The 24,855-nt window shown below is 39.4% G+C and overlaps 1 protein-coding gene across 4 annotated transcripts in view; it reads left to right on the top strand.

Annotated features, from left to right (window-relative positions):
• The window catches only part of LOC121519896 (protein unc-13 homolog A-like), a 55,945-nt gene that overhangs the window by 13,144 nt on the left and 17,946 nt on the right, over positions 1-24,855 (top strand). For 2 of the 4 annotated variants that reach the window (XM_041802996.1, XM_041802994.1), the window contains exons 4-29: positions 2,149-2,266; positions 2,416-2,539; positions 3,150-3,220; positions 3,383-3,437; positions 3,875-3,904; positions 5,568-5,781; positions 8,163-9,269; positions 9,409-9,511; positions 10,513-10,556; positions 13,764-13,842; positions 14,277-14,282; positions 14,380-14,454; positions 14,551-14,770; positions 15,461-15,688; positions 17,328-17,469; positions 17,568-17,737; positions 17,916-18,031; positions 18,940-19,103; positions 20,220-20,373; positions 20,667-20,735; positions 20,967-21,056; positions 21,435-21,569; positions 21,681-21,808; positions 22,349-22,434; positions 22,575-22,701; positions 22,796-22,892. In XM_041802996.1, the coding sequence (XP_041658930.1) occupies positions 2,149-2,266; positions 2,416-2,539; positions 3,150-3,220; positions 3,383-3,437; positions 3,875-3,904; positions 5,568-5,781; positions 8,163-9,269; positions 9,409-9,511; positions 10,513-10,556; positions 13,764-13,842; positions 14,277-14,282; positions 14,380-14,454; positions 14,551-14,770; positions 15,461-15,688; positions 17,328-17,469; positions 17,568-17,737; positions 17,916-18,031; positions 18,940-19,103; positions 20,220-20,373; positions 20,667-20,735; positions 20,967-21,056; positions 21,435-21,569; positions 21,681-21,808; positions 22,349-22,434; positions 22,575-22,701; positions 22,796-22,892 (3,952 nt within the window). The remainder of the gene's footprint in view (positions 1-2,148; positions 2,267-2,415; positions 2,540-3,149; positions 3,221-3,382; positions 3,438-3,874; positions 3,905-5,567; positions 5,782-8,162; positions 9,270-9,408; positions 9,512-10,512; positions 10,557-13,763; positions 13,843-14,276; positions 14,283-14,379; positions 14,455-14,550; positions 14,771-15,460; positions 15,689-17,327; positions 17,470-17,567; positions 17,738-17,915; positions 18,032-18,939; positions 19,104-20,219; positions 20,374-20,666; positions 20,736-20,966; positions 21,057-21,434; positions 21,570-21,680; positions 21,809-22,348; positions 22,435-22,574; positions 22,702-22,795; positions 22,893-24,855) is intronic. The other 2 variants (XM_041802998.1, XM_041802997.1) reach the window with 1 other exon arrangement.

Here is a 24,855-nt window from a genome sequence, read left to right as displayed (position 1 = left end):
AGCACCAATTGGCTGGACCTCTGTTGAATTAGGTCACTCACTTTAAAGGGGGTGAATATTTATGCAATCACTTATTTTACATTACATTTTTTTTTACATTTCTTTGTAGAAATCTGTTTTCACTTTGACATTAAAGAGTGTTTTTTGTCAAAAAAGCCAAATGATATTGATCATGATTGATCTATAAAATCAATAAAAGAGTAAAACATCGACAGGGGTGAATGCTTTTTATAATATGTCAATCTGAGATGCTCATATTTAGCTGTTTAACACCAACACCGGTGCTGCTAACAAACATTGACCACTGGCCAAATTATGTGGCATGAAAAGATATCAGTATATCAATTATCAGTGTTTATTAGTTGTGTCCAATCAATTTTATGCATCTGGTTTATTTAGCTACTAAATCAAAAAGGAGTTGTTTTTTTTTGTTATTGTTGTTTTTTACAGGGCAGAAAAGTGGCCTGTTGGACAAAATCCGATCTGTTTTCATGGTCAAATAGAGAAAATGTTGACAAACTTGGAGTGTTACACCAAAAGAAGTATTGAAAAAAATGGTATAGCATTGGTATCGGCCTAATTATTTCTGTACTATCCCTACTTTTCACATCTCTAATGCAAGGCTGCTGTCCTTAACATATAACTTAATTTCTAAGTACCGGTACAACTTATTATTTACAAAATCCTGAGCAAAGCACAGTCTACAGTATATGCTGCAGACAGTGCTGGGATTACTGGAACCCATAAAGTCAGCTTAATAGTTTACATGTTGCTAGATTCAGACTGATCAATTACTATTTTCTTCATAAGCTTTACCTTACCCCTTACAAACTACACTAATATAATTTTAAAATATCAGACCTCTGCTTTAAATGTGGTGTTAAAGAAGGAACAATGCTACACTGTACATGGCAATGCACTAAAATTACAGCTTTCTGGTTTAATTTATGTGAAGCTCTGTCTAAAATAATGGACACGCCAATTCCACTTGACCCACAGATTTGTCCTCTTGGAAATAGTGTGAATATAAATAAAAGTAAAAAAAAAAAAAAAAAAAACTAATTGACATAGCTTTAGCTGTCTCTAGGAAACGTATTGCATTGACCTAGAAATCAGTCACCACTCTCTCTATCAAAATGGAGTTTTGAAAACTGTATGCCATTAGAAAAAATTACATATGCTCTTAGTAACAGGCATGATTCATTTATAAAGGTCTGGGAGCCATTTATGGATTACATTGAAACATCACCTCTAACTAGAGCAGACTTGTGACTTTTAAGCAGGTTCCACTGTCACTGTCAGGGATTAAGTTGCTGTTCTTCTTTTGTGTTTCAATATAATAGAAAACATCCTAAAGAAAAGTATTGGGGAAAAATAGTGTACATGTTGATCCCATTTCTTAGTCACAGTGAGCATTTTGCAGTATTTGTTCTGATAAAAGGCTTCATATAGGTGCATATCATTTAGCATATGCTTAACTTGAAAATGTACAGTGCTTAACAAATTTATTAGACCACCCTAACCCTAACCCAAGTAAGGTTTATGCTACAGCTGCCCTAAATTAACAGCATAAGCAATTACCAAAATCATTTTTTAGGTTTCTGCAATGGTTAATACACCAATATGTAGAAGCTCTTTAACCCAAATGATATTTTTAATGCTAAAATATAATTATTATTGTTATCCATGAATTTTCAAATTTACTGATTTACCAAAAAAAAAACTGAAAAAATAGTAAAGCACATTAATATTTCTTGATTAATATGTCACATTATAGTTATTTACTTGCATTCCTGAACAGAAAAATGAGTTTTATTGGTTGAATGTTATGCTTGATTAATTTCTGACTTCTCAGAGAAGCCCAGTAAATGGGCACAAATTTGGGTGAATTCAGTTTGAAATCCCTCATTCCTGTTAAAAATGGTAAAACGTTTAGAGCTCTCTGAAAATGAAAGAGTCCGCATTAAAGCACTTCATGATGCTGGATGATCTTTGAGACAAATATGACAGGTGGCCTTATAAATTTGTTAAGCACTGTACCTATGAACAGTAGTTGATAAATTCCTTCAGCAGTGTTTGAATATTTTTTTCAGGTTTTAAGTCACTGAATTCATCTCCCTGTTTCTCTTTCTTTTTTTCTGTATACAGTGAAATTAACCGCCTGGACCTTGGTCTGACAGTAGAAGTGTGGAACAAAGGGTTAATCTGGGACACCATGGTCGGCACTGTGTGGATCCCCCTCCGGAGCATCCGGCAGTCTAATGAGGTGTGCCACAAACCACCACAGCCACTTGAGACATGCTGTGGCAGAACAGTCTGTACTCAGTCAGAGTAAAGGGACTCACTCACAGGGTTTGTCTTGTTCTCATTTTGTGGTTGTTTATGCATTAAATGCCTTTTTCCCTCTGAACACAGGAAGGTCCAGGAGAGTGGCTCACTCTGGACTCTCAGGTCATCATGACTAATAGTGAGATCTGTGGCACCAAAGACCCCACACTCCACTTGGTGCTGCTTGACACGCGCTTCGAACTGCCTCTTGGTGAGAAATCAATAATCACAGCGAAATCAGAAACTGTCAAAAGTGGGGACAGATTAAAAAAAATGAAATGTAGGAAATCATCAACCCTTGAGGGAAGGAGAGGATGACTTAAATAAATTATGTCTGTCTGTGTATTTTCACAGCAAACAGTGATATATGAGCACCAATAATCCTTGTGACTGATCGATTAACCTGACCTATTTTTCTGTGATATGTACTCCAGGCTGTGTGTGTGTCAGGGTGAATGTGTGCGTCCTTTCCTACTCAGTGATCAGGCTTCTTCTTAGCATTGATTAGGTGTCATTTTCATACTGTTTCCCCTTTCTCTAGTCAATATTCACCTGACTCCTCTGTTTGTGGAGCTGACCTATTTATAGGGTTTTTAGCTTTGGGGCTGTAAGGCTGTGAAAAACATTGATGTGTTTTAGTGGGTTAAATGTAACTGCAAGTCTGTGCATGATGTTATAAATAGATCTGGATCAAATATTAAATAATATTTTTTATTAGCTTAATTAGTTGTTCTTTGGGAGAACTTTGGGAGCAAAACTACATAGAAGATGCTCTTTTTAGGCTGGTATTTTTTTCCTGAGTTTCCCCATCTTTTTTCCAGATATCCCTGAGGATGAGGCACGGTACTGGGCCAAAAAACTGGAGCAGCTTAACGCCATGAGGGACCAAGACGTAAGTTATCCACATATTTGATTTATACCCCGTCACCTTCTGATATATTAAGAACATGCCTACATGATTAATTGCAGGAATTAGTATGTTGAACATGTCAACAACTTTGTCCACTGACTGCTTTAAGAACTGTAGGTGTAACATAAGTTTGTTTGATTCCAGTATTCATATCAGGAGGAACAGGAGCGCCCTCTCCGTGCACCAGGAACCCAGTGCTGTAAGTGGCCGAGCACTGCTTGTACAAGAAAGTTATTTGTGCTGAACAAGAGAATTATGCCTGCTGTTGAAATGTAATTAGATTGCTGTAGCTCAGCATGTGCGTAATGTGTGTAACCACACATGGATTGTTGTGCGTTAGAGGGGAAGAGGGGTCTGGATGGGTGTGCTGTAAAGGATCGATAGAGGTATCACATGTCCGGAGGTTGAGCTCCTCCAGGATGCTGATGCTCTTCGACTATTGGTCCAGTCTGCCAGGCCTGCTGAGCCAGCTGTCTGAGGCAGCTGGAAGGACCTGGAGACTCTGCATCTGTGCTCTCCTCTCATTTACAAGCTCCATGTAGGAGCTCTAAAGCACCAAAGGCACACATACTTTTAATGTTGGAACATCTGGGTAATTAATATTCAATACTGACACACATCTCTGCTTTATTACAGGTAACTGGAGTCTTTGGGGCGATCAACAAAGTGAGTGTTGATATGGTACTCTATGAACAGAAGCATGTGGATGGTTTTATTTTTTTCTGTAGTTCTATCACATTAAGTTTGAAGGCAAAGTACTGACTCTCAGCTCAAAAATGAGAATGTTTACATGCATATTGCATGAACAGTGTAGTTCTGAAGACTTTCTTCTTTCCTGTTATTCTGCACTGCTTATAAATTCAGCTACGAGTCCTGATTTGTCCTTCACACACCGTTAAAGCTGAACGTCAAAGATTTAAAGGGCCAGTTCATAGACATTACCTTAAAGCTACTGTTTGGAATTTTTTTACTGGTTGCTAAACCAACTGAAAATAATATTGATGTCTCTTTATGAGTAAATAAGCAAACAAGACAGTCATCACAAAGGTAGACTTTTTCCACTTAGTAAGTTTAAATGCCAGAAATCACTGCAGGGGGGTAGGTGTCAGATACGGTTTTAGATATTCTTGTTAAGTGGTACTAAACACTTTTGGATTCACATGTACAGGAGAAGGTCAACAAGGATAAGTCACACCACTTTGTCCACAGGAGGTGCCAAAAAGGACACAAACCAGAAGTTCCTTAAAGGAGCTTTACAAAACTATGGTTTCTCAATAGTTAGTCAGACAGTTTTTGTCTTTTATGAATTTTTATTGACTGTTTTTATTACATTTTTGCTGGTAACAGCAGAGCAGCAAAAAAGCATTATGTAAAATAACACATCCAGATTGTAGACTGCACTGGAAATATTTATAGATAAATACAATGCATAACATATAGATTGAAACAAATAAGAAAATAGAAAAAAAAAAAACAACCTTTCCCTCTCTCGTTCTCACACTATCTCTTTATCTTTTTCACTTTCTCTCCTTTGGTCCTCCCTGCCCTCCTGCTGTGATTAGCAGATGGTCTTATATAAGTGTCTGTCAGACTCACCCACACAACTGCAGCAATTCATCTCATCTCTGTTCACTCAGAAAGAAAAGGGAGAGAGCGAGGGGGGGTTGAGATAGATGTTGAGCCAATGAAGTGAGAGAAAGAGGGGGAGAGAAGGAGAGAGAGTTGTGGGGACATGGTTGAAGAGAGAAACAAAGTTTGATGCCTTTAATTAGTGTTTACACGCCCAGACAGATGAAGATGGAGGGGTAAGCGGTTGCAGCGGCTGCCCTCATCAGTGCGAGAGACGATGATGGATGGCGATTAATGATTAATACATGCTGAGTTCTCTTTTTACTGATCCAGCAGTGTAAAAGTCTTCACTTCTTGCTGGGATGTTAATCGCTGATCTATGGACACCACTGAAAATAAAGCATCTCCTTTAGTGAGCAGGATCAGATTTATGTTCAGTACTGATGATAAGAGAGAGGAGTATGCTGCTGGTGATAATGATAATGTGCTTCACGTATGGATGCACTCTGAATGACCTATAGGGGTCTGATTGGGTTCAGGAGTTGAATGCTATGATCTCATCTATATAATCTGTAATTATCCTGGTACTAAAACATTGATTCAGTGCTGATCAAAGCCTTTTTTCTCTGTACAACATGACCAGTTTCCAGTAGGGATGATCACTTTCACTCTCTTTTTCCCCTCTTTTAAATAAAAACCCTTCTAGTTTTTCCTTTCTTCCTCCACCTAAAAATGAACTCTGTGTCTTGACTCTGTGCAGATGAAGATCCTGACAGTGCAGTGGATGACAGAGACAGCGACTACAGAAGCGAAACCAGTAACAGCATCCCTCCTCCCTACTACAGCACATCCCAGCCTAACGCCTCTGTCCACCAGTATCCCATCAGCCACCAGCACCGCAGCTCCAGAAGTTATTCTTACCCACGCTCTGGCAATGGACAGGACCTCGACTACCACCATCAGAGGACTGTCAGGTTTGTGTCTGCTACAGGGTCATGAGGACTGAACATTAGATTATTTTCATCACTATTTTTTGTTTATTAATTAATTGTTCTGTGACAAAATGATAGTGTGCAAGAAGAATTTAAATCTGCTTTTTTCAGACTCCAGATGAATTCTCATTTAAGAAATGTATTGTTTTTACGTATTTTTTCAAATTTCAGTTCAGTTATGATTAGTTTAAAACACATTAGTTTAACACACCTTAGTTTAATTTCTTTTAAGTATGTTTTTTTTTTGCTTAGTTTTATTCTTTTGCAATATATGATCAATATCAGGTGCAAAAACCCAAAATTACCAGAAAAAAGTTTTGTGTAATATAAATTCAAAGCATCATGCCATGTGTTCCAGGCTGTCCATGTACACTGGGCGCAACCTGCACCCTTCTTTTGTTTTTAACTGTTTTTATTTTCTTTTAAGCAAAGACGTAGACACACAGTGACCTGATTTTCCACTAGAATTACACATTAAAATAATAAGAATTAAGAGAAACTGATAATAAAAATATGAAAATATATAATTTACAAGAATGATAACATAAAAAAGGGGGTGCACAACATATTTGTTCTGTTTTTCTCCTTTTTCATAATTTTCTTTATTCCATGGTACATCCAAAGGACCCAACTTAAAGATTTACCTTCACCATTCTGTGTTCGTTTTTGAGGTGTATACTTATCTTGCCAAAGTATAAAAAAGGCATGGATCAAGTTCACATTGTCTCTGTTTTATGTAAATATCCAATAAAGTGTGGAGGTATGACAGAGAACAAAACCAGGAACCTGAAACCAAAGCAGTCCAATAGAATTCAGCCATCTGTAATTGTATTATCTTACACATGTGCTCCTCCTACTGTTGTATTTCGGAAAGTAGCTTGAGTGGAAAATGACCTATTAGTAAATGAGAGCAGTCAATGAAATTCTGTCATGCAGCGTGCCCTTCACTGGGTCACACAGATAAAACACTACTTCTCGTTCACAGTTGTTTACAATGCAGCTACATTTCTCAGCTCTTATTGACATATCTCTCACAGACGGGGAATGAAACTATGCATCCTTTTACCGCCTGCTTTATGAATTATTCAGCTGGCAATCTAATGGTCAATACTACACATAAGATTAGCTGCTTTTGTGAGTGTATTGGACAAGACCCCCCTCCCCACATGCCTGCCCATTCTTCTTCATCTCTTCCTCTCAGCTCTGTAAACTCTCTCCATCCCTGCTCTCTTCTATTTGTCTCACCTCTCACCGCTCCCTTCCCTCCTGTCTTCACTATCTTCCTCTCACTTCATCCATCCTCTTTCCTCGCTGTGCCTCTTTTTCAGTTTTTAATAGCCCCATTCATCAAGGAGTATAAATACTTTTCCCTGTTTGCAGCATTTCTGGATGCTTGTGCTTTTTCTTTTGTCAGCTTTTTGGAGGCCCCTCACCTTTCTGTTCTGCTCTATTTCTTGCTGCTTGTCTGGTACTCTTATATCCCTGGTGCTTTTCATCGATTAGCCATCAGCATTGTTCCTGGCCACCCTAAGACATGTAGAAAAGGGTTTTAGTAGGGCTTCCCAATGAAAAGAACACTGTGCACAGGTTGTAAAGTGCTCTTGTAAAGAGCTTTGTAGCAGCTTTTGAGAAAACTGGTCATAAAGGGATTGTAATAATGTAAACATGTGTGTACACACGAGTGCATCTCAATAAATTAGAATATAAAAAAGTTATTTCTTCCGCAATTAAATTATAAAAGTGAAACTTCCTTAAATTCTAGATTCATCATGCACTAAATGAGACATTTCAAGAGTTTTTGTTTTAATCCTGATGATTACAGTTTACAGCTCTCAAAAATGAAAAATCAAATACCTGAAATATTAGAATATCACAAAAAAACAATCAAAAAAGGATTTATAATACAGAAATTTTGACCTTTTGAAAAATTATAATAATTTATGGACTTAGTACCTGATTGGAGCTCCTTTTCTACAAATCACTGAATCATGCATTTTTACATGGAGCCAGTAAGTCTGTAACACTGCTGGAGTGTTATGAAGCCCAGGTTGCTTTGAAAGCAGCCTTCAGCTCGTCTGTATTGTTGAGTTTGATGTCCTTCATCTTCCTCATGCCTTAGAGTCTCTAGGGCAGTGCTTCTCAACCGGCCCAGGACCCACCACCACTACCTTGTTGACCATTTGTGACCCAGGTTTCTGAAATTATTCAATCATAACCAAATATGTTTGACAAAAAATGTGACCCTAAATGGAAAAAAATATGAATGAACAAAAAAAACATGTTTGAAAAGTATTTTAGACCCACCTTTGGGTCCCAGAGCTCACTTCATTAATCTCTGTTCTTTTCCTGTTTTTTCCCATCAGCCCATCAGGGAGCTACGCCTCGTCTGCAGAGCTGAGTCGGTGCAGCAGTCAGCTGAGTGAGGAGGACTATGGGGGCGAGTATGGAGAAAGAGATCCTTACGATGAGAATGACTCGTACCATTCCTGCCACTCTTCGGTCAGCTACAGCAAAGGCTCTCCAGACTGGGACCCTGATGAGACCCAGGGGCAGTACAGCGATGAGGGAGGATACAGCAAAGATGGAGGAGAGGAGGTGGCTCTGTACGAGGAGGAAGATGGAGGACTGTATGAGGGTGAAGAAGAAGGCCTCTATGAGGATGAAGAGATGATGTATGATGATGAGGATTTGTACAATCTAGATGGGACACTCAGTGAGGATTTGGAGCCTCCTTTCACCCCCACCCCAACATCAACAGCACCCCCTGCTCTGGATTTGGCTCCAGGCTCGAGGCCTCCTCTGGAGAAACAATCATCTCTACACCAACAGCAGCCGCCTACTCAAGCTCCGAACCAAACATCCAACCAAGCTAATCCTCCTGGCGTGGCCCCAGCAACACAGCCCCCTCCTGGTCAACCATCAGCTCAACCTCCTAAACAGCCCCAGCCCCAAACACAGCCTCCGCCTCAGGCAGCCCCCTCTGCCACTTCCTTCTTCTCCATGGCAAAACCTCTAACGGCTGCAGTTACAGGTTTAGCCTCTACCTTCCTGTCCTCTGTTCCCGCAGCTCAGCCTGCCCAGTCTCACCCTCCAGCCTCCGCAGTTTCTCAGCAGCAGCAGCAGCCTCCAGCAGCCAGCTCTATCCCTCCATCCCACCCAGCCACCATGGCTAATTCAGCCACTCAACCCCCCAATGCCGCTGCAGGCCCTCAGTCCCAGCAGACCCCATCCTCTGGGCAGCCTCAATCCCAACCCAATGGACCTACCACCACACAGTTAGAAAACCCCGAGGAACAGGATCTGCAGCTGGAGGAGAAGCAATGGCTAGAGGAGGAAATGGAGCTGGAGAAGGAGGCCATAACACCTCCTGATCAGCCAGAGGAGAAACTCCTGGAAGAGGAGCCAGAGGAGCATTTTGAAGAGAGCAGGCCGCCCACGCCAGCAGAGGAAGTAGAAGTGCCTCCTGAGAGGTAGGAAAAAAGTATAAAAGGGAATTAGATCAATGAACAAACCAAAAATAGACCAGAAGAGAAACAACACGAGTTCTAAAAATGTACTAAACAGAAGATATTTTTACAAAAAAATTCAAAACTGTATTTTTATTTTTAGTCCTCCAGTCGTCGAGGAGCCCAAAGAGCCAGTGGATCCAGCAGTCAGAGCCAAAGAAAACTGGCTGAGGATCTACAACAAAGTCTTAGATCAGATTCGGGAGGTAAGTCTCTCTACAAATTCCAGTCCTCTATGGTCTATTCCAGTCCCTTATAGTCTATAAGACTGTAAACGTGTCCACCAAGTCTTTTGAAATATGGATGAGTCATGCATTATTAACACCCAAAGGCCTGGTGCATACAGTACATTCTTGAGTCCTGCTTAGATGATGCTGTCCTCATACCAGAAAGCTGGCTCAAGGTTTTTCATTCCCAAAATTTGCTCCTTTTTTTTCATAAAGTAAAAACACTGTTGGCTTGACCACCAAACTTTTATTTTGGCTTGGGTGAAGCACCAAACCACCAAAACCATTTGACTTAACAGCACACATTAAGTTTTGCTTGATCAGTTTTCACTTGCATATTTTATTCACATATTATGTTGCTGTTCATTATGTTTGAATTCAGTTGTGCAAAGAATTAATCACTTGCTTTAATGTTTATGTGGGTGAATGTCCGTTCCGTTTTTGTACATTTTGCTTCTTTACGTTTGTCCTTTTTAATTTTTCTTTATTTGTTTGTTTGTGCCGACCCACTTTGTTTTCTTCCCAGTTTCATGTCATTGCCATAGTGACACTCGCATGCACTTTGCTCGGCCGTCATTGGAGCATGCTGACAGGTAGGTACAACCTGATTGGTTGCTTGAAAGAAAGGGGTATGCTTGCAACAGTTGCCTTGTTGACCTTTTCTCTGTCCGTAAACAGGCACCTTCATGCAATCATTCATCACCACAACAGTCTGATATTTTCTTTTACTGCAGGACATGCCATTCAAGATTCTCTAAAGACATGTTTAATTTCAAATTTATAGATGGATCATGAATTATATGTCTATACAGATTTGCTCAAGGATTTCATCTGACCAAATACTCTAAAACGTATGGGATTAATCACACAGTTTTATAATCAAATACTTTTATACGAGCGATGTAGTCTCATTCATTAAGCACATGAATGCTTTCAAGGCTGCAGAGATTAACTTAATATTCCTCTTTTGTTTCTCTCAGGCCCGAGGAGAGACCTCCAACTCACTATGGTTTGGTAAAGGAGGGTGAGTGTCCACTGTCGGTTTTTTGAGAACAAAGCCTGATTCCAAAAAACATTGGGACAAATGTGTAAAATGTGATTACAAACAGAATAGTGTTTTTTTTTTAAATCCTTTTCAACCCGACCTTGCAAAGCAGATGGATACGCCTGTTTCCGTGTTTCTCACTGGTGAATCCATCTTGCAAAGCTCCCGTCTGAACCGTTAAGGCCAGTTAAAAAGTCGTGACGTAAGCAAGCAGCAGCAACAGGCAGGTGCAATTATGACGGAAGACATTAGCGTGGATGCTGCTAAAGCGCCAGTTTAATCAGAACTTGACATTTCTTCATTAAAAGAAGAACATAAAATGTTCAATTAAAAAAAATTAAAAAAACAGCAGTCACCATTATTTGCATTATGCAGCTCTAATAGAGTTTACTCCTTGGGTAGGGCTGCAGCTTGCTGGCGGCTATGTCACATTTTTTGTTGCTCTGACTGGCCCGTACAGATGTGACAGATAGAATGTTCATCTAATCACCCTCTGAGTTTTTTTTTTTTTTTTTTCAAAGGCTCTGCCCTTTCCCAAACGTGGTCTGTGAGTGGTTTTCTAGGTAGATGTCCAGATGGACAAACCCATCTGGCGTGCCAGGTTATTTTCAACCTATATTTAATTGAAAATGGCAAAAAGGCAAGATATTTAAAATTCAAGCTGATAAACATCATTGTCTTTTGGAAATGTACATTCATTCTGAATTGGATGCCTGCAACATGTACCAAAAAAGCTGGGGCAAGAGCATGTTTACTGCTGTGTTACAAAGGATGCACCAATACATTAGTATAACATTGCTATTTGCTGATACTAAATGCTGATTCAAAGAAAAGTTTTTTAACATGAAACAGAAAAATGTTGGACAAAATCTGATCTGTGTTTGTGGTCAGACATTAGAGAAAATGTAAGCTTAGTGGGAGTCTTGCATCAGAAGAAATGTGAAAGAAACATCAGTATCAGCACCTTTATTAATGTAATTTTCATTTTAAACATCAGTATTGGTCCAAATTTTCACAATTAGTGCATCTCCATTGTTTTATACCCTTGTCTTTAAGCAACACTTTGTAAGCATCTGGGGACTGAAGACACTCATTGTTTAAGTATTAAAAGTGGAAATCTTTCCCCTTTTTCTGATCTTTGTAGATCTGAAGCTGCCCACCAGTGCGGGGTTGCCATTGTTGTGTTTTGCAATCATAATGTGCCATACAGTTTTAACAGCGGACAAGTTGGAACTGCATGCTAGTCAAGTACCTTGACTCCTTACTGTGAAGCCATGCTGTTGTAGCTTGTGCAGAATGTGGCTTGAAACTGTCTTGCTGAAATAAGCAGGGATATCCCTGAAAAAGACACAATCTGGATAAAAGTATATGTTACTCCAAAACCTGTATCTGCCTTCACAGATGTGCAAGTTACCCATATCCTGGGCACTATTACACCCAGCATCATCACTCATGTACTGATATCAATCTGGATGTCCTTTTTACTCTTTCATCCAGAGACCTTGATGACCTTTATTTTCCTAAAAAGACTTCAATATATGGATTCTTTACAGCCAGTGTTGGGTAACGTTACTTTTTAAACTAACTCATTAGATTACTGCGTTACATACTGAGAAAAGTTATTTGTTTTGTTACTGTTTTGTTACTCTACTTCTAAAACGTATGCGTTAGAGTACGTTTGTATTACTTAATATTAAAACCCTTTAGCCACTCGTTCCACTCATTTGGTTACAACAATGACATGTAACGTCTGCACGTCTGCATTTAATGTGTAGACTCTAATGTCAATGTACAGCGTCATTTACAGCCCATAATCTGTATTTCTGCAGCCTGAAAACACCCCTAGCAGACTTGAAAACCTTTGCAGCTCTTTAACATGCTCACAATCTGACTAGGCTGAGCAGAGGCAGACAGAATAGCTCAAATGCTGTGCGTAATAAAAGCGCGTAATTGAAACAGCTACACAGCTGATTCAAGAAAAGCAAACGGAGCTTTTAAACTTACGTTTCACCATGATGTTGTAGGTCAGTTCATCTCAGGTCAACTCAGAAGTAGGCAGCACTTCTAAATGTTGATATATAGCTTTGGATTTGCATGGCACAGTCTGAACTCACATATGTAGATGCAGTGACGTACTGTGTTATCTGCCAATGGGTTACCAAAGTTTTCTCGAGGCCATGTAGTGATATCAATCACAGAATGTTTTAGATGCAGCGCCACCTGAGGGATCAAAGGTCACAGGCATTCAGCGTTAGTTTTCTGCCTTTCCCCTTACATGTATACATTTCTCCTGATTCTCTGAATCTCTTGAGCCTTTCAGGAGTGCTCCTTTCATACAAAATCACGGTACTATCACTTGTTACCAGTTAAGCTACTTACCAGTTGAATGTCACATGTGTTTTTTGAACATTCCACAACTTTTCAAGTCTTTATACACATCTGTCCCAACTTTTTGGAACCTCTAGGTATCAGATTCAGAATGTGTGTATATTTAAAACAATAAGCACTATCAGTTTGAACATGAAATATCTTGTCTCTTGGATTAAATTGAGAAAAGGTTTAGAAGGTTTTTGCACATTACTCTATCCTGTTTTCATCTACATTTTACACAATGTCCCATCTTTTGGGGTTTTTAATTTACTTTTTCTTACATAAAACACGCCATGAATCACAAAGTATATTAGTCAAGCTAATCTAATTACTCAAGTTAAAACTATCCTAAGCTCATCATGGAAACCTGCCACCGCTGGCTTAGACTGAAAATGCCCTTCTCCTGTCCGGGAATCCTACGTTCTATTTCATTCTGATCTGCAGGCTCATTCAGCTTGTGGCATTTGGCCAGGCAGTATTGAACGGCGGTGGGCTGCCCTGACTTAGCTGGCAGGTCATTTGTAGATGAGGCAAACCTCAGAGTGAAACCAGGGCTGCATACTGATGAAGTACAAAGTTAGCCAAATGGAAAATCCACCAGTTATTGCCAGGTTTGTTATTGTTGCTGTTTGAGATGAGGCAGGCTGTATAATTCTCTCTTCTTTAGTAAAGTCCTTGACTTAGGAAAAATTTAAAAGATCTACATTATATATTAGGCCCACTGTAACAGTACATGTATAAAAGATTACCCTGGACTTTATCTTCTTCTGTCCTTGCTGATTTATGTCTTTTGAATTATTCCTTTTTCCTCTTTAGAATGGGGGGTGCACTCTACAGTATTGACAGCATGCCCGACCTTCGCAAGAGGAAAGCCATTCCTCTTGTCAGAGATCTGGTGAGAAACAAACATGGACACAGAATATATACACATATTATACACAAGCCTTGCCTGTGTGACCTCAAGAGGATTGTTTTTTTCTGAATCTCAATTTGTTTTAAAACAATCATCTCTTTTAGACTGCAAGGCTTTATAGATCATGTTTTCAGGCTACACATGTTGATTTCTGATTTCTGTAATATGCTTGAACTGTTGATTAATTATGTGCTTGCAAACATATCTGCGAAGTTAATTTAATTACAGTCATTAATCAATGTAGAGACACAGTTCTCCTGCTGAGGTTAGGACATGCAGAGTGATTCATAAATCAGATATCAGAGGTTCACATAAGCACATTGCATTATACATACTTGTTAAGCTTGGAGTTCCTGAAATACTTTGGCATCTTGTTCATATCTCTTTCCTCTTTCATTACTACCTGGCAACAACAGGCCATGGTGAGTATGTGTTTACTCAAATCAAACATAGATCAGGAGTCTAAATCGAAGTTCACATACAAATATAAACACTCTCTTGTTTGCGCTCTTGCCCCAGTCTCTGGTGCAGAACTCTCGTAAAGCAGGGATCACCTCGGCTATGGCTTCCACCACTCTTGGCAATGAAGAGCTGGTGAGTTTCCTTCATACCTTCCTACTTTTTCATAATAAGATCGACATACTTCAATTAGCACTGGTATCAAACTTATTTTTTCCACATCATTTGCAGAAAAGTCATGTTTATAAGAAGACCCTGCAGGCTCTCATCTACCCCATCTCTTCCACCACACCACACAACTTTGAGGTGTGGACCGCCACCACCCCCACCTATTGCTATGAATGTGAGGGGCTGCTATGGGGTATCGCCCGACAAGGCATGCGCTGCTCAGAGTGCGGTGTCAAATGTCATGAAAAGTGCCAGGATCTGCTAAATGCTGACTGTCTGCAGAGTAAGAGCTTTTGCACAAAAACACTCTTTTAATGACATTTGTCTATTTTTACTCTGACACACACACAAACACACACAAAGCTGTGTGCACAGACTCCAAACCTATTTTAGCTCCTCCTCTGTATCCTTCTGCCCGATTGGCGTCCCATTATTCTTGTCCTCTATCCACTCTCACTTTCTCCTCCCTCTTCCTTTCCAATTTATCTCCTGAGTAATGTGCTGTCATAGCCCTGCCTCTCTTCTCTCTCTCTTCCACCCATAGCCTGCGCATCTATACTGCTTTGTGTAATTCAGCTCCACAAGGGGTGACTTATCCAATTCCCACACTGTTTTTAGAGTCAATCTACACAATACATAATTCATTACTCTCCTGTCTCTAAAGAATCGTATAAGATCTTGATGCCAGAAGCATCTGTTGGTCTTTCACTCTCCAAGCAGCTCCCTTTTCAAGAACCTGATCTGTAGTTATACACGTGAAGTTTCCCTTAGGGGAGGTTTAATTTTGATTTTAGTCCAGAAAATGTCAAAGACTTTAAATTTGATCTGATGCTTTCTTAACTTAGCTGTCAGCTTTAAAAGAAGGAGGAGATAAGCCCTTAGCCTTGAGACCTCATTTCCTTGAATACATTTTATATTACCAACTACTTTTACTTTTTCTTTTTTTTCTGTCTTCATTTTTCAATCCTATTAGGAGCGGCTGAAAAGAGCTCCAAGCATGGTGCTGAGGACCGAACCCAGAATATCATCATGGTCCTGAAAGACCGCATGAAGATCAGAGAGAGAAACAAGCCAGAAATCTTCGAGCTCATCCAGGAAGTGTTTGGACTTGACAAAACAGCACATGGCACGCAGATGAAACAAATCAAACAGAGTGTGCTTGATGGGACCTCAAAGTGGTCGGCCAAGATCAGCATCACAGGTCAGTGACAAGTTTTTTTTTTTTGGCTATTTTATCCTATTTGTGGCATTTGCAAGTCTGAGGTTATCAAGTAATATTTGTATGTAAAGTATTAAAGTGTTTTTTAGTTTTTCTTTCTATTCATTGAAAATATTTTCAAAAGTTGTTTTCACTCATATCACTGAATATCTTTGGGAAATTTTGGAGTAGCCGAACTCCTTAACTTCCAAAGTTGCTATTCACAGATTAAAGTTTGTTTCTGTCAGATTGGAGAGGGATTGGATCTCAGGGGGTAAACCCTGACTTTAAAAAAGAAGTCAGGAAACTTTAAGATGGTAGACAAAGCAACAGAGTCTGACACTATAATGGCAGTTTTTCCTTTAGATGAATTTATTTTTTAATGTTTATTTTATAGGGAGAAGTGTGTAACAAGTAATATGTGGCCACACACTACACCATTTAGAGCCAGAGCTAATTTGCAATAACCAATCCTAGCTGGGCCTTTAAAATACATCAAACTCAACAAGAAATATACATGAAACCAATCTCAGTATTTAACCCTCTAAGACCAGCGTTGAATGACGAGAAGAGACAGATTATTGGAAGTAAGATAACTTTTGAACCTTAAACTGTAGCCACTTTTTCCCATTGAAGCTTGCCCTTGTGTCTAATGACAATATCCATGCCTGCTTAGCCCTAACAGAAGCTTCTCTGGGGAGCCTGGAGCTTGGGTGACTTCCAAGATATTCAGAGATTAAATCCATACCAGTAGCCCCACTACTGAACCTCTTTTAACCGTTTTTGATCATTTCTGCTGATAGCTTAGCATGCTGACTGCCATATTGTATGCTGCAGTGCTCTTTGACCGGCTGTGACAACCAATGGCAGGCTGTTCCATGGTTGCGTCATACTTTGTTAACTGCACATGCCTTTACACTTGGATCATGCATGTGAGATGGCCTGAATAGCTCATTATGGAGGGAAAAAGAAATAGAGAGCCTGTGATGTGGCCCTCTGTGTGTCACTGCTTTGAATATGGACTCAAAAACAGCACATACAAAAAATGCAAAGACTCTTTTTGTAAATATGTGAATATTTGGGAGATTTTCTTTGCCCCTGAATGATTATTTTTCACTTTTTGGTCCCCAGAGATGTGAGAACAAGTTTGTGCATAAACAGAAAACCCTATTCATTATTTTTCACTATGTGTCACACATAAAAATATTTTTTTTCTGTTTATTTTTTCCTTTTGTCTTTATAGTCCCATAACTATAAAAAAAATCTAAGCGACATTACTACATTGTACTTGTAAGGGGGACTGGCAAGAAAAAATGCAGGTAAAGTGAGTTTGAACATTGTTTAGCAATTATTTTTTGGGCTTATTTAGCCTTTATTTAGATAGGACAGCTGAAGAGAGGCAGGAAGTATGGGGTGAGACAGTGGGAGGAATACATGCACCATACAGCCTCCAGTGCGTTGAGGTCTCTGTATAGGGGTGCCTGCTCTACCCATTAAGCTAAACCAAGTTTGTACATTTTTGGCTGTTTGCATTCACAATTGTAGGCCAGGTCAGGACCTTTTCTGGATTTATTGCATGTGTGAAAATACAAAGGCGCGCACTAATTTGTTTAAATCTCTATGTCTCTTGTCTCTCGTACAGTTGTTTGTGCTCAGGGTCTGCAGGCCAAAGACAAAACGGGCTCCAGTGATCCTTACGTGACTGTTCAAGTTGGGAAGACCAAGAAGAGGACCAAAACTATCTATGGCAACCTCAACCCTGTCTGGGAAGAAAACTTCCACTTGTGAGTGTTGTGAAAAACATCTCCATAACAGTATTAAATGCAGTTTTTTTTTATGTTATGTCACAGTAATAATTCCCTTCTGTCTCTGCCTCATCCAGTGAATGCCACAACTCGTCAGACCGCATCAAAGTTCGCGTGTGGGACGAAGACGACGACATCAAATCACGTGTTAAACAGAGGTTCAAACGTGAGAGTGATGACTTTCTGGGTCAAACCATCATCGAAGTGCGGACTCTGAGTGGGGAGATGGACGTCTGGTACAACCTGGGTGAGTTTTCAAAACATAAAAAACACCCAGCAATGCAGAATTAGAGACGGATGAGTGGATCGAGAAGCCACACAGAGATAACAGAACAAGACACAGATAATTGAAGTGCTTGTGTCTCGTAGATTGAACAAGATTCAGCAGACTGAGGAGGCATGTGTATCTTCCTTTTATTTGACAGACAAGAGAACCGATAAGTCTGCTGTGTCAGGAGCCATCCGGATGCACATTAGTGTGGAGATCAAAGGAGAGGAGACAGTGGCTCCATACCATGTCCAGTACACCTGTCTACATGAGGTAGGTCCAAGAAGAAATGCTTCTGGGATTATTTGCACTTGAAATAAAACATTAAATATGCAAGAGAAGCCTGCTATCCTGAGTTAATTAGTTCCAGGCAATTTAATTCTGGGTTTCACATTAACACAATCAATCACCTTGTAAATTCTGTTTCTGTCTCTGCATCCTGGGAAATTTGCCTCCTTTTATATACGAAATAAAACAGACAACTTTAGGTTTCTTGTAACGGTTTAACAGTTGACATCATTAGTTAGTGTCTGGAATTATTGAGTCAGTTTAGCTAGCATGAGGGGATATAGACTTTCTAGAAATGAGAGGGTCATGAAGTCCTACTGGTGATTGCACAGATTTATATATAATCCTGTTAAAATGCAGGAATGTAAAGAGAAGCTGAGTCACCCTCCTGAAATAAATGAAGCACCGGAAAACAGCTCAGGCAATGAGGAACTTTTAAGTCAGAATCAAGCTGTGCTGAAGCCTATTTTTAGTTTGACATTTTTTCAAGTTGTTTTGTATTGATGATAAAAGTGGTGAATGTGTGTTTTGTTTTTCAGAGCACTCATGTTTAATCAGATTCAATTAGTCCAAAACTGAAGACTATTTTTTCCACATCTGCCTAGTTCTTGTCTCCTAATTCCAGCTGGATGAACATTTTTGAAAAGATAAAGAGACATTTCACAATTGTCTTTTATGGTCAATGCTGCCACACACATTTAATGTTGCTTTTTTGTAACCTGAAGTTCAGATTGAGTAAGTTGAGGTTTCTAACAGTGATCTGTGTGTCATCATCTGGTTAGATGTGTTTGTGATTTGTTTTACAATCTATAAAACACTTATTCAGGTCAAAATGAGTAATAATAACTGGCCATACACAGAAATATGCACATTTGTCTTTTGTCTTTTTATAGCATCTGTTCCAGTACACCACTGAGGACCAGAACAGTGGAGTTGTAAAAATCCCAGATGCAAAAGGGGACGATGCCTGGAAAGTTTATTTTGAGGAGACGGCTCAGGAGATTGTGGACGAGTTTGCTATGAGATACGGAGTAGAGTCTATCTACCAGGCCATGACGTAAGTTCCTTAACATAACTCTGAACGTTTCACAGTAAAAATAGTAAAGGAACCATCAGAGTTTAAAATCAAAGGGTCAGTTGCTTTAACACCACCTTAGTTTTTATCTTCTGACATGCACAGCCAATATATGAGGGTGGGAAATAAGCACATGCCACCAGCTAAATGCTGGTATTTTTGAGCAGTGTCGGATGAATTTGCTCAACCTACCAGCCAAATAAATAAAAGTAACATCACAGACTGATTTTGTAACAGTAATCAGCATAAATTGGGTCCAATTTTTTCTGGTTGTTTTTACAAACTTTACGGTCAGAACCGAGTGGACCTAATCAATAATTGGTCTACCTGCTAAAGGTCTCTAAACCAATGTTTCGCTCCTCTTAAGTACAAGTTAGTTAGACAAGGCTTGAATGCTGGTGTGAGATTGCAGGAATCATGCACAAAATATTTAATAATCTCAAGTCTGACACTCATAATGCAGGATAATGCTGTATGAATTTGGTACAGGTGTTTATCGTGCCTCTGTACCAGGGAAGACCAACCAACTTTGTTATACAGAGAACAATGTTGGATGTTAGAGGGTTCCCGTAAAAGTTTCATTAAGCCAGATCCCAAGACATTTAAACACTGTAACTCTGTCAAGATTATCGCCACTGAGTGTGGATGAATGTAGGCAGTCAAGCAGAACATCTCTAGCCTGGGAAAAAATAACATTTTTGTTTTGCTACAATTGAGAATATGGCATTGAGGCTTACAAGAGCATTTTGAAGAATTTTAAATGAAGTTGTTATTTCTCAGCAGCAAGCTGCACAGAATCGGCGAAACAATACAAAATCATATCATCAGCATAGAGATGGATATAACAATCATTAAAAAGAAAATACTATTATTGATATAGAATCCAAACAAGACAGGCCCCAGAACTGAACCCTGTGCAACACCTTTTGTTAACGTTGAGAGCTCCCACTGAGTATTTCCTGCTTTCACACCCTGTAATCCATTACACAGGAAGTTCTTGAACCATTTACAAGTCATGGAGTCAAAGTCAATATTGCTTATTATTTGTATGAATTATCACGATCTCTTAATAATCTTTCTGCCTTTTCCCTCTCACAGGCATTTCGCCTGCTTGTCATCAAAGTACATGTGCCCAGGGGTGCCAGCAGTGATGAGCACCCTGCTTGCCAACATCAACGCCTACTATGCCCATACCACCCAGTCCTCCAACAATGTTTCTGCCTCTGACAGATTTGCTGCATCAAACTTTGGTGTGAGTACCACAGAAATACTTTCTTTATGTGTGGATTATTACAACATGATGCCCTATTTTCCAACTGAAAATGTTTTTTAAAAAAATACAGCTCCTAAAAGTCTCAGACTTAACTTGTTTTTGGCTCCTCTTTAGTTGTAGATGAAATTCAATTTAATGTGATCCTGCCTTTTCTTAAATCATCCAATCAGCTAAGGTTTTCAGATCAACCTTAAGTTTGCGTAGTCAAATATTGTCCCTGTCGAATGTTTTTCTGAGTGGTTTGCCCTGTTCTTGTGTTTTTGCCTGTTTAGAAGGAGAGGTTTGTCAAACTGCTGGATCAGCTACACAATTCTCTAAGGATCGACCTGTCAATGTACCGGGTACTAACTGCCTTTTATTATCAAAATACACTTAACATGTTTTTTTTTTTGTATTTACTTGGTTCTTACACCTAAAGTTACCTTATCAAATGTGTATCTGCATATGCATGTGTAGGATTGTCTTTTTTTACTTCCATGCTCAGATGAAATTGATGTGTCGTTTGGGACACTTCCAGTATTTATTCACTTTATCTCCTACTCGCTTCTTTTTGTGATTTGAATGTGTTATAGAATAACTTCCCGGCCAGCAGTCCTGAAAGACTACAAGACCTCAAGTCTACTGTCGATCTCTTGACTAGCATCACTTTCTTCAGGATGAAGGTAAGGATGTGGAAAGGTTGATCTTTTCCTTTTCTTTTCTCTTTGTTCTTTTCTTTTCATCTTGCTTTAGCACCTAACTCCAAAATAAACACTGTGTAAACCTTCTGCACTTTCTGGAAAGTAGCCTGGGGCGTATACTGAGAATCAGCATAACATTACCCTATCCAAACTGAAGCTATTATCAGGAAACTGTTTGTGTTTGTGTGTGCCCGTCAGGGTGTTAATGTATGTTGGTGCGATTTATGCAGCTCAGTGAGTTTATGTTCGAATTCCCGCTGAGATAACTTCCTGTTCAGACAGTGGCTCAGACTGTGTGTGTCAGACAGCTCTTTGAGGTGTAGTGAACATAACCATATGTTGTGTAACGTTTGTTTTCAGGTCCAGGAGCTGCAGAGTCCCCCCAGGGCGAGCCAGGTGGTGAAGGACTGCGTGAAGGCCTGTCTCAACTCCACCTACGAGTACATTTTCAACAACTGCCACGACCTCTACAACAGGGAATACCAGACAGACCCTGTGAGTCTCATTGTTTCTATATGTGGTTGCATTGCAGTAACTCTTACATGCCTTTACAAATAAATGCTTCAAGGATGCTGGATGTAATCTGTAACCCCTTTCTGTGTCCAGTCAAAGGCCGTCCCTCCAGATGAACAAGGTCCCAGCATCAAAAACTTGGACTTCTGGTCCAAACTGATCACACTTATCGTCTCCATCATAGAGGAGGACAAAAACTCCTACACTCCCTGCCTCAATCAGTGAGTCTCTGCTCATAACATCTGGCTAATTGCTCTTATTTAGCATGCATAGGCACTGCTGGAAATTGCGAAGTCAGTTGAGGACAAAATGTTCCTTTTAATACAGCAGCTGTAGGAAAATGTTAAGGAATCCGAAGACAACTGTTCTGCCAGTTCTGATGTTGAAGACAAATATGTACACAAGATATCTTAGAATACAAAACTGCTAAAAAAAAAAAAAAAAAAAAAAAAAAAAAGCCTTTGTGTAAATAGACCTGTTATTCCTGTACAATAGCTGTTTGGGTTGCTGGAGGACACAGTGTTGCTTTAATTGTGGCTCTTTCCCACTGTTATTTTAGTACTGGTCATTGATATTTTGGGTTACTTGTTTCTGTTATTAATAGACAATAATGGTTATAGTGTCTTTTTAATCAAAGTTTTAAGTGGTTGTTTTTTTTTGTCTGGTACATAAAAGCTAGATAAAAATGAGCCATGTTAAATAATAGGGAATAATGAGTGCTTGAAGAGCTGGATTTAATCCTGAGTTTCTTCATCTTTCAGGTTTCCCCAGGAGCTTAATGTGGGCAAGATCAGTGCTGAGGTTATGTGGAATATGTTTGCACAAGACATGAAATATGCCATGGAAGGTATGTTCCTGTATATACAATACGTTACAGGCAGGGTAAAGAGAATGGCCATTAGTTTGCCTCCGACATGCATGTTTGTAAAAAATTGATAGAGTGGTGAAGTGGGACTTCCCTCATTTTTTCCTTTCATTGATATTCAGAGCATGAGAAGAACCGCCTGTGTAAAAGCGCAGATTATATGAACTTGCACTTCAAGGTGAAGTGGCTCTATAATGAGTACTGCAAGGAGCTTGCCACTTTCCAGAAGCATGTACCTGAATATCCAGCGTGAGTACCATATAAACAGCATCCACACCTTTTCTCTTCAGTGTACCACTGTGAAACAGAGACTCACAGCCTGTGCTCATGTATTCTTTTGCAGCTGGTTTGAACCGTTTGTCATCATGTGGTTGGATGAGAATGAAGAAGTGTCCAGAGATTTTCTACATGGAGCCCTGGAGAGGGATAAAAAAGATGGGGTAACTGCTTCCATCCTCATTCTTCCTATGTAAAATGTTAGCTGGCTAGGAACCTGACAGAAACCCGACTTTGTTGCTTGAGTTTTTAAGAATATTACAAAACATTGTATAAACCTGAAACCTCATAGTTTTTGATCTTAGTTTATGATGCAAGACACTACTTCAAGTTTGTACTGTATTATAGAGCTTGCCCTGAAAGCAGGCTAACTTTGCTTAGTGCAGGGGTGTCCAAACTATGGCCCATGACCAAATAGGGCCCACAGCCCATTTTTGATTGGTCCACAGAAAAATCTAAAAAGAAATGAAATATAGCTCACATTAGAACATAAATCTGATGCTTGACTTAATTTGCACTTCTTAAGCCTTGTATACACTGTGCGATTTTGAGCTGTTTATTGTGGTGATATCTTTGGTCGGGGCTCTAAAACGATGGTCCTACGTCGCACTGTAAGACAGGTTGACAGACAGCCATTGTCATGGTCTTTCGGCCAAAGATAGCCTGGGATAAAATTCTGACAGTGTCAGAAATTTAGGATAACCTTCTCACAGTGTGGCTGCTGCTATGACCTATGTTGACTAACCAACCAATAGGAATGCAGGAACAATTGAAATAACCATAAATGCGACACTGGCACCAGCAAACTACCAAAGTAGTATCACAGTGGAGACAATGCCAAAAAGCAGAAGTTTGTGGGATTCCAACAAGGAGGAAAAAATTGATCTCAGATGTTTTTCCATCCACAGAAATGCTACAATTACAACAGCCATCTAGTGGGAGTTGTCATTGTACAGTCTGCATACATCAAACTCGATTTTGTATGAGATTCATGTCACACAGTGTAGCATGCCAGAAACTTATAAGATTGTAAAAAAAAAACAGTCTGTAGGAGGCTTTGGTTTCGGCAGGAGGCAGTGCTACCGTGCTAATTCTGTAAACAAACATTTTGACGTGAAGAATTTATTTATTTGTTGTTTTTCTGTGACTAAATTGAGACAACACTGTAAATGGTAAGCATATTGGCAACCAAAATAATAGTGATACCTTGATTTAAATTACCCTGATTGATTACTGCTGCAAATAGAAGAACCAATAGCATTCCAGGGGCAGAGACAGTGGTAGCCAAGGCCAAACAGGAGCTCCTGAAATCTGATTGCCCCCCAAAATCCTTTAAATGACTGGCTACTTAACTTATCAGCCATTTATTAGCCATTTGAGCATACTCAACCACTAAACATATCTCAACCTACATTAGAATGGTTTTACTAACTTTAATACATTTCTGTACGAGGCCCCCAGTGAAAACAGTTTAGAAATTGTGGAAAGAGTTCATCTGTCTCTTACCTTGCAATACAAAATCCACCTACCAGACCCTTAAGAGCAAGAAACTAGGGTAAAAAGTATGCAAATTTTAATGGTAGTTAACTTTGGAATTTCTGTTGTCAATCGCTTTCTATCCTGTTTTAAAATTCTATGATTTTTTTATACAAAACTGTACTTGTGCCACTTTGGATTTTTATACTGTCAAGTGTCAGCGACTTTCTGTTTCAATACAGACCTGTTTTTGTAATAATATTAAAGATTTCAGCATGTATTTACAATAGAAAAAGGTACTCGCTCTGTATTGAAAAGGATGTCAGGGAACATTAAAAAACTTAAATGTTTCAGTTTTTTTACAACTCAAGGTGCAGATGACTTTCAACTTGTCCACTGAGCTGTCTGTGAGGTTTTTTTAAACTTAGGTGAGACATTAAGGAGCAGCAGTGGACTTGTTTTACATAACCAAAGTGTTTGGAAAGGACAATAAATCAGTGGACCTTCAATAATCTAAATTAATGCGATTAATTTTGACAGCCCTAGATACAACATAACACTTAGTGGTCCTAGTATATTCATCCATCCCCTATCTACACCGCTTCTTCCAAACCTGGCATCTGCCAGGGCACTGGAGCCAATCTCAGCTGT

Source organism: Cheilinus undulatus, linkage group 13 (assembly GCF_018320785.1).
Source record: "Cheilinus undulatus linkage group 13, ASM1832078v1, whole genome shotgun sequence".
In the NCBI taxonomy this organism is placed as follows: domain Eukaryota; kingdom Metazoa; phylum Chordata; class Actinopteri; order Labriformes; family Labridae; genus Cheilinus; species Cheilinus undulatus.
Note: the sequence above shows the minus strand (reverse complement) of the source record. Positions and strands in the feature narration are given on the sequence as shown.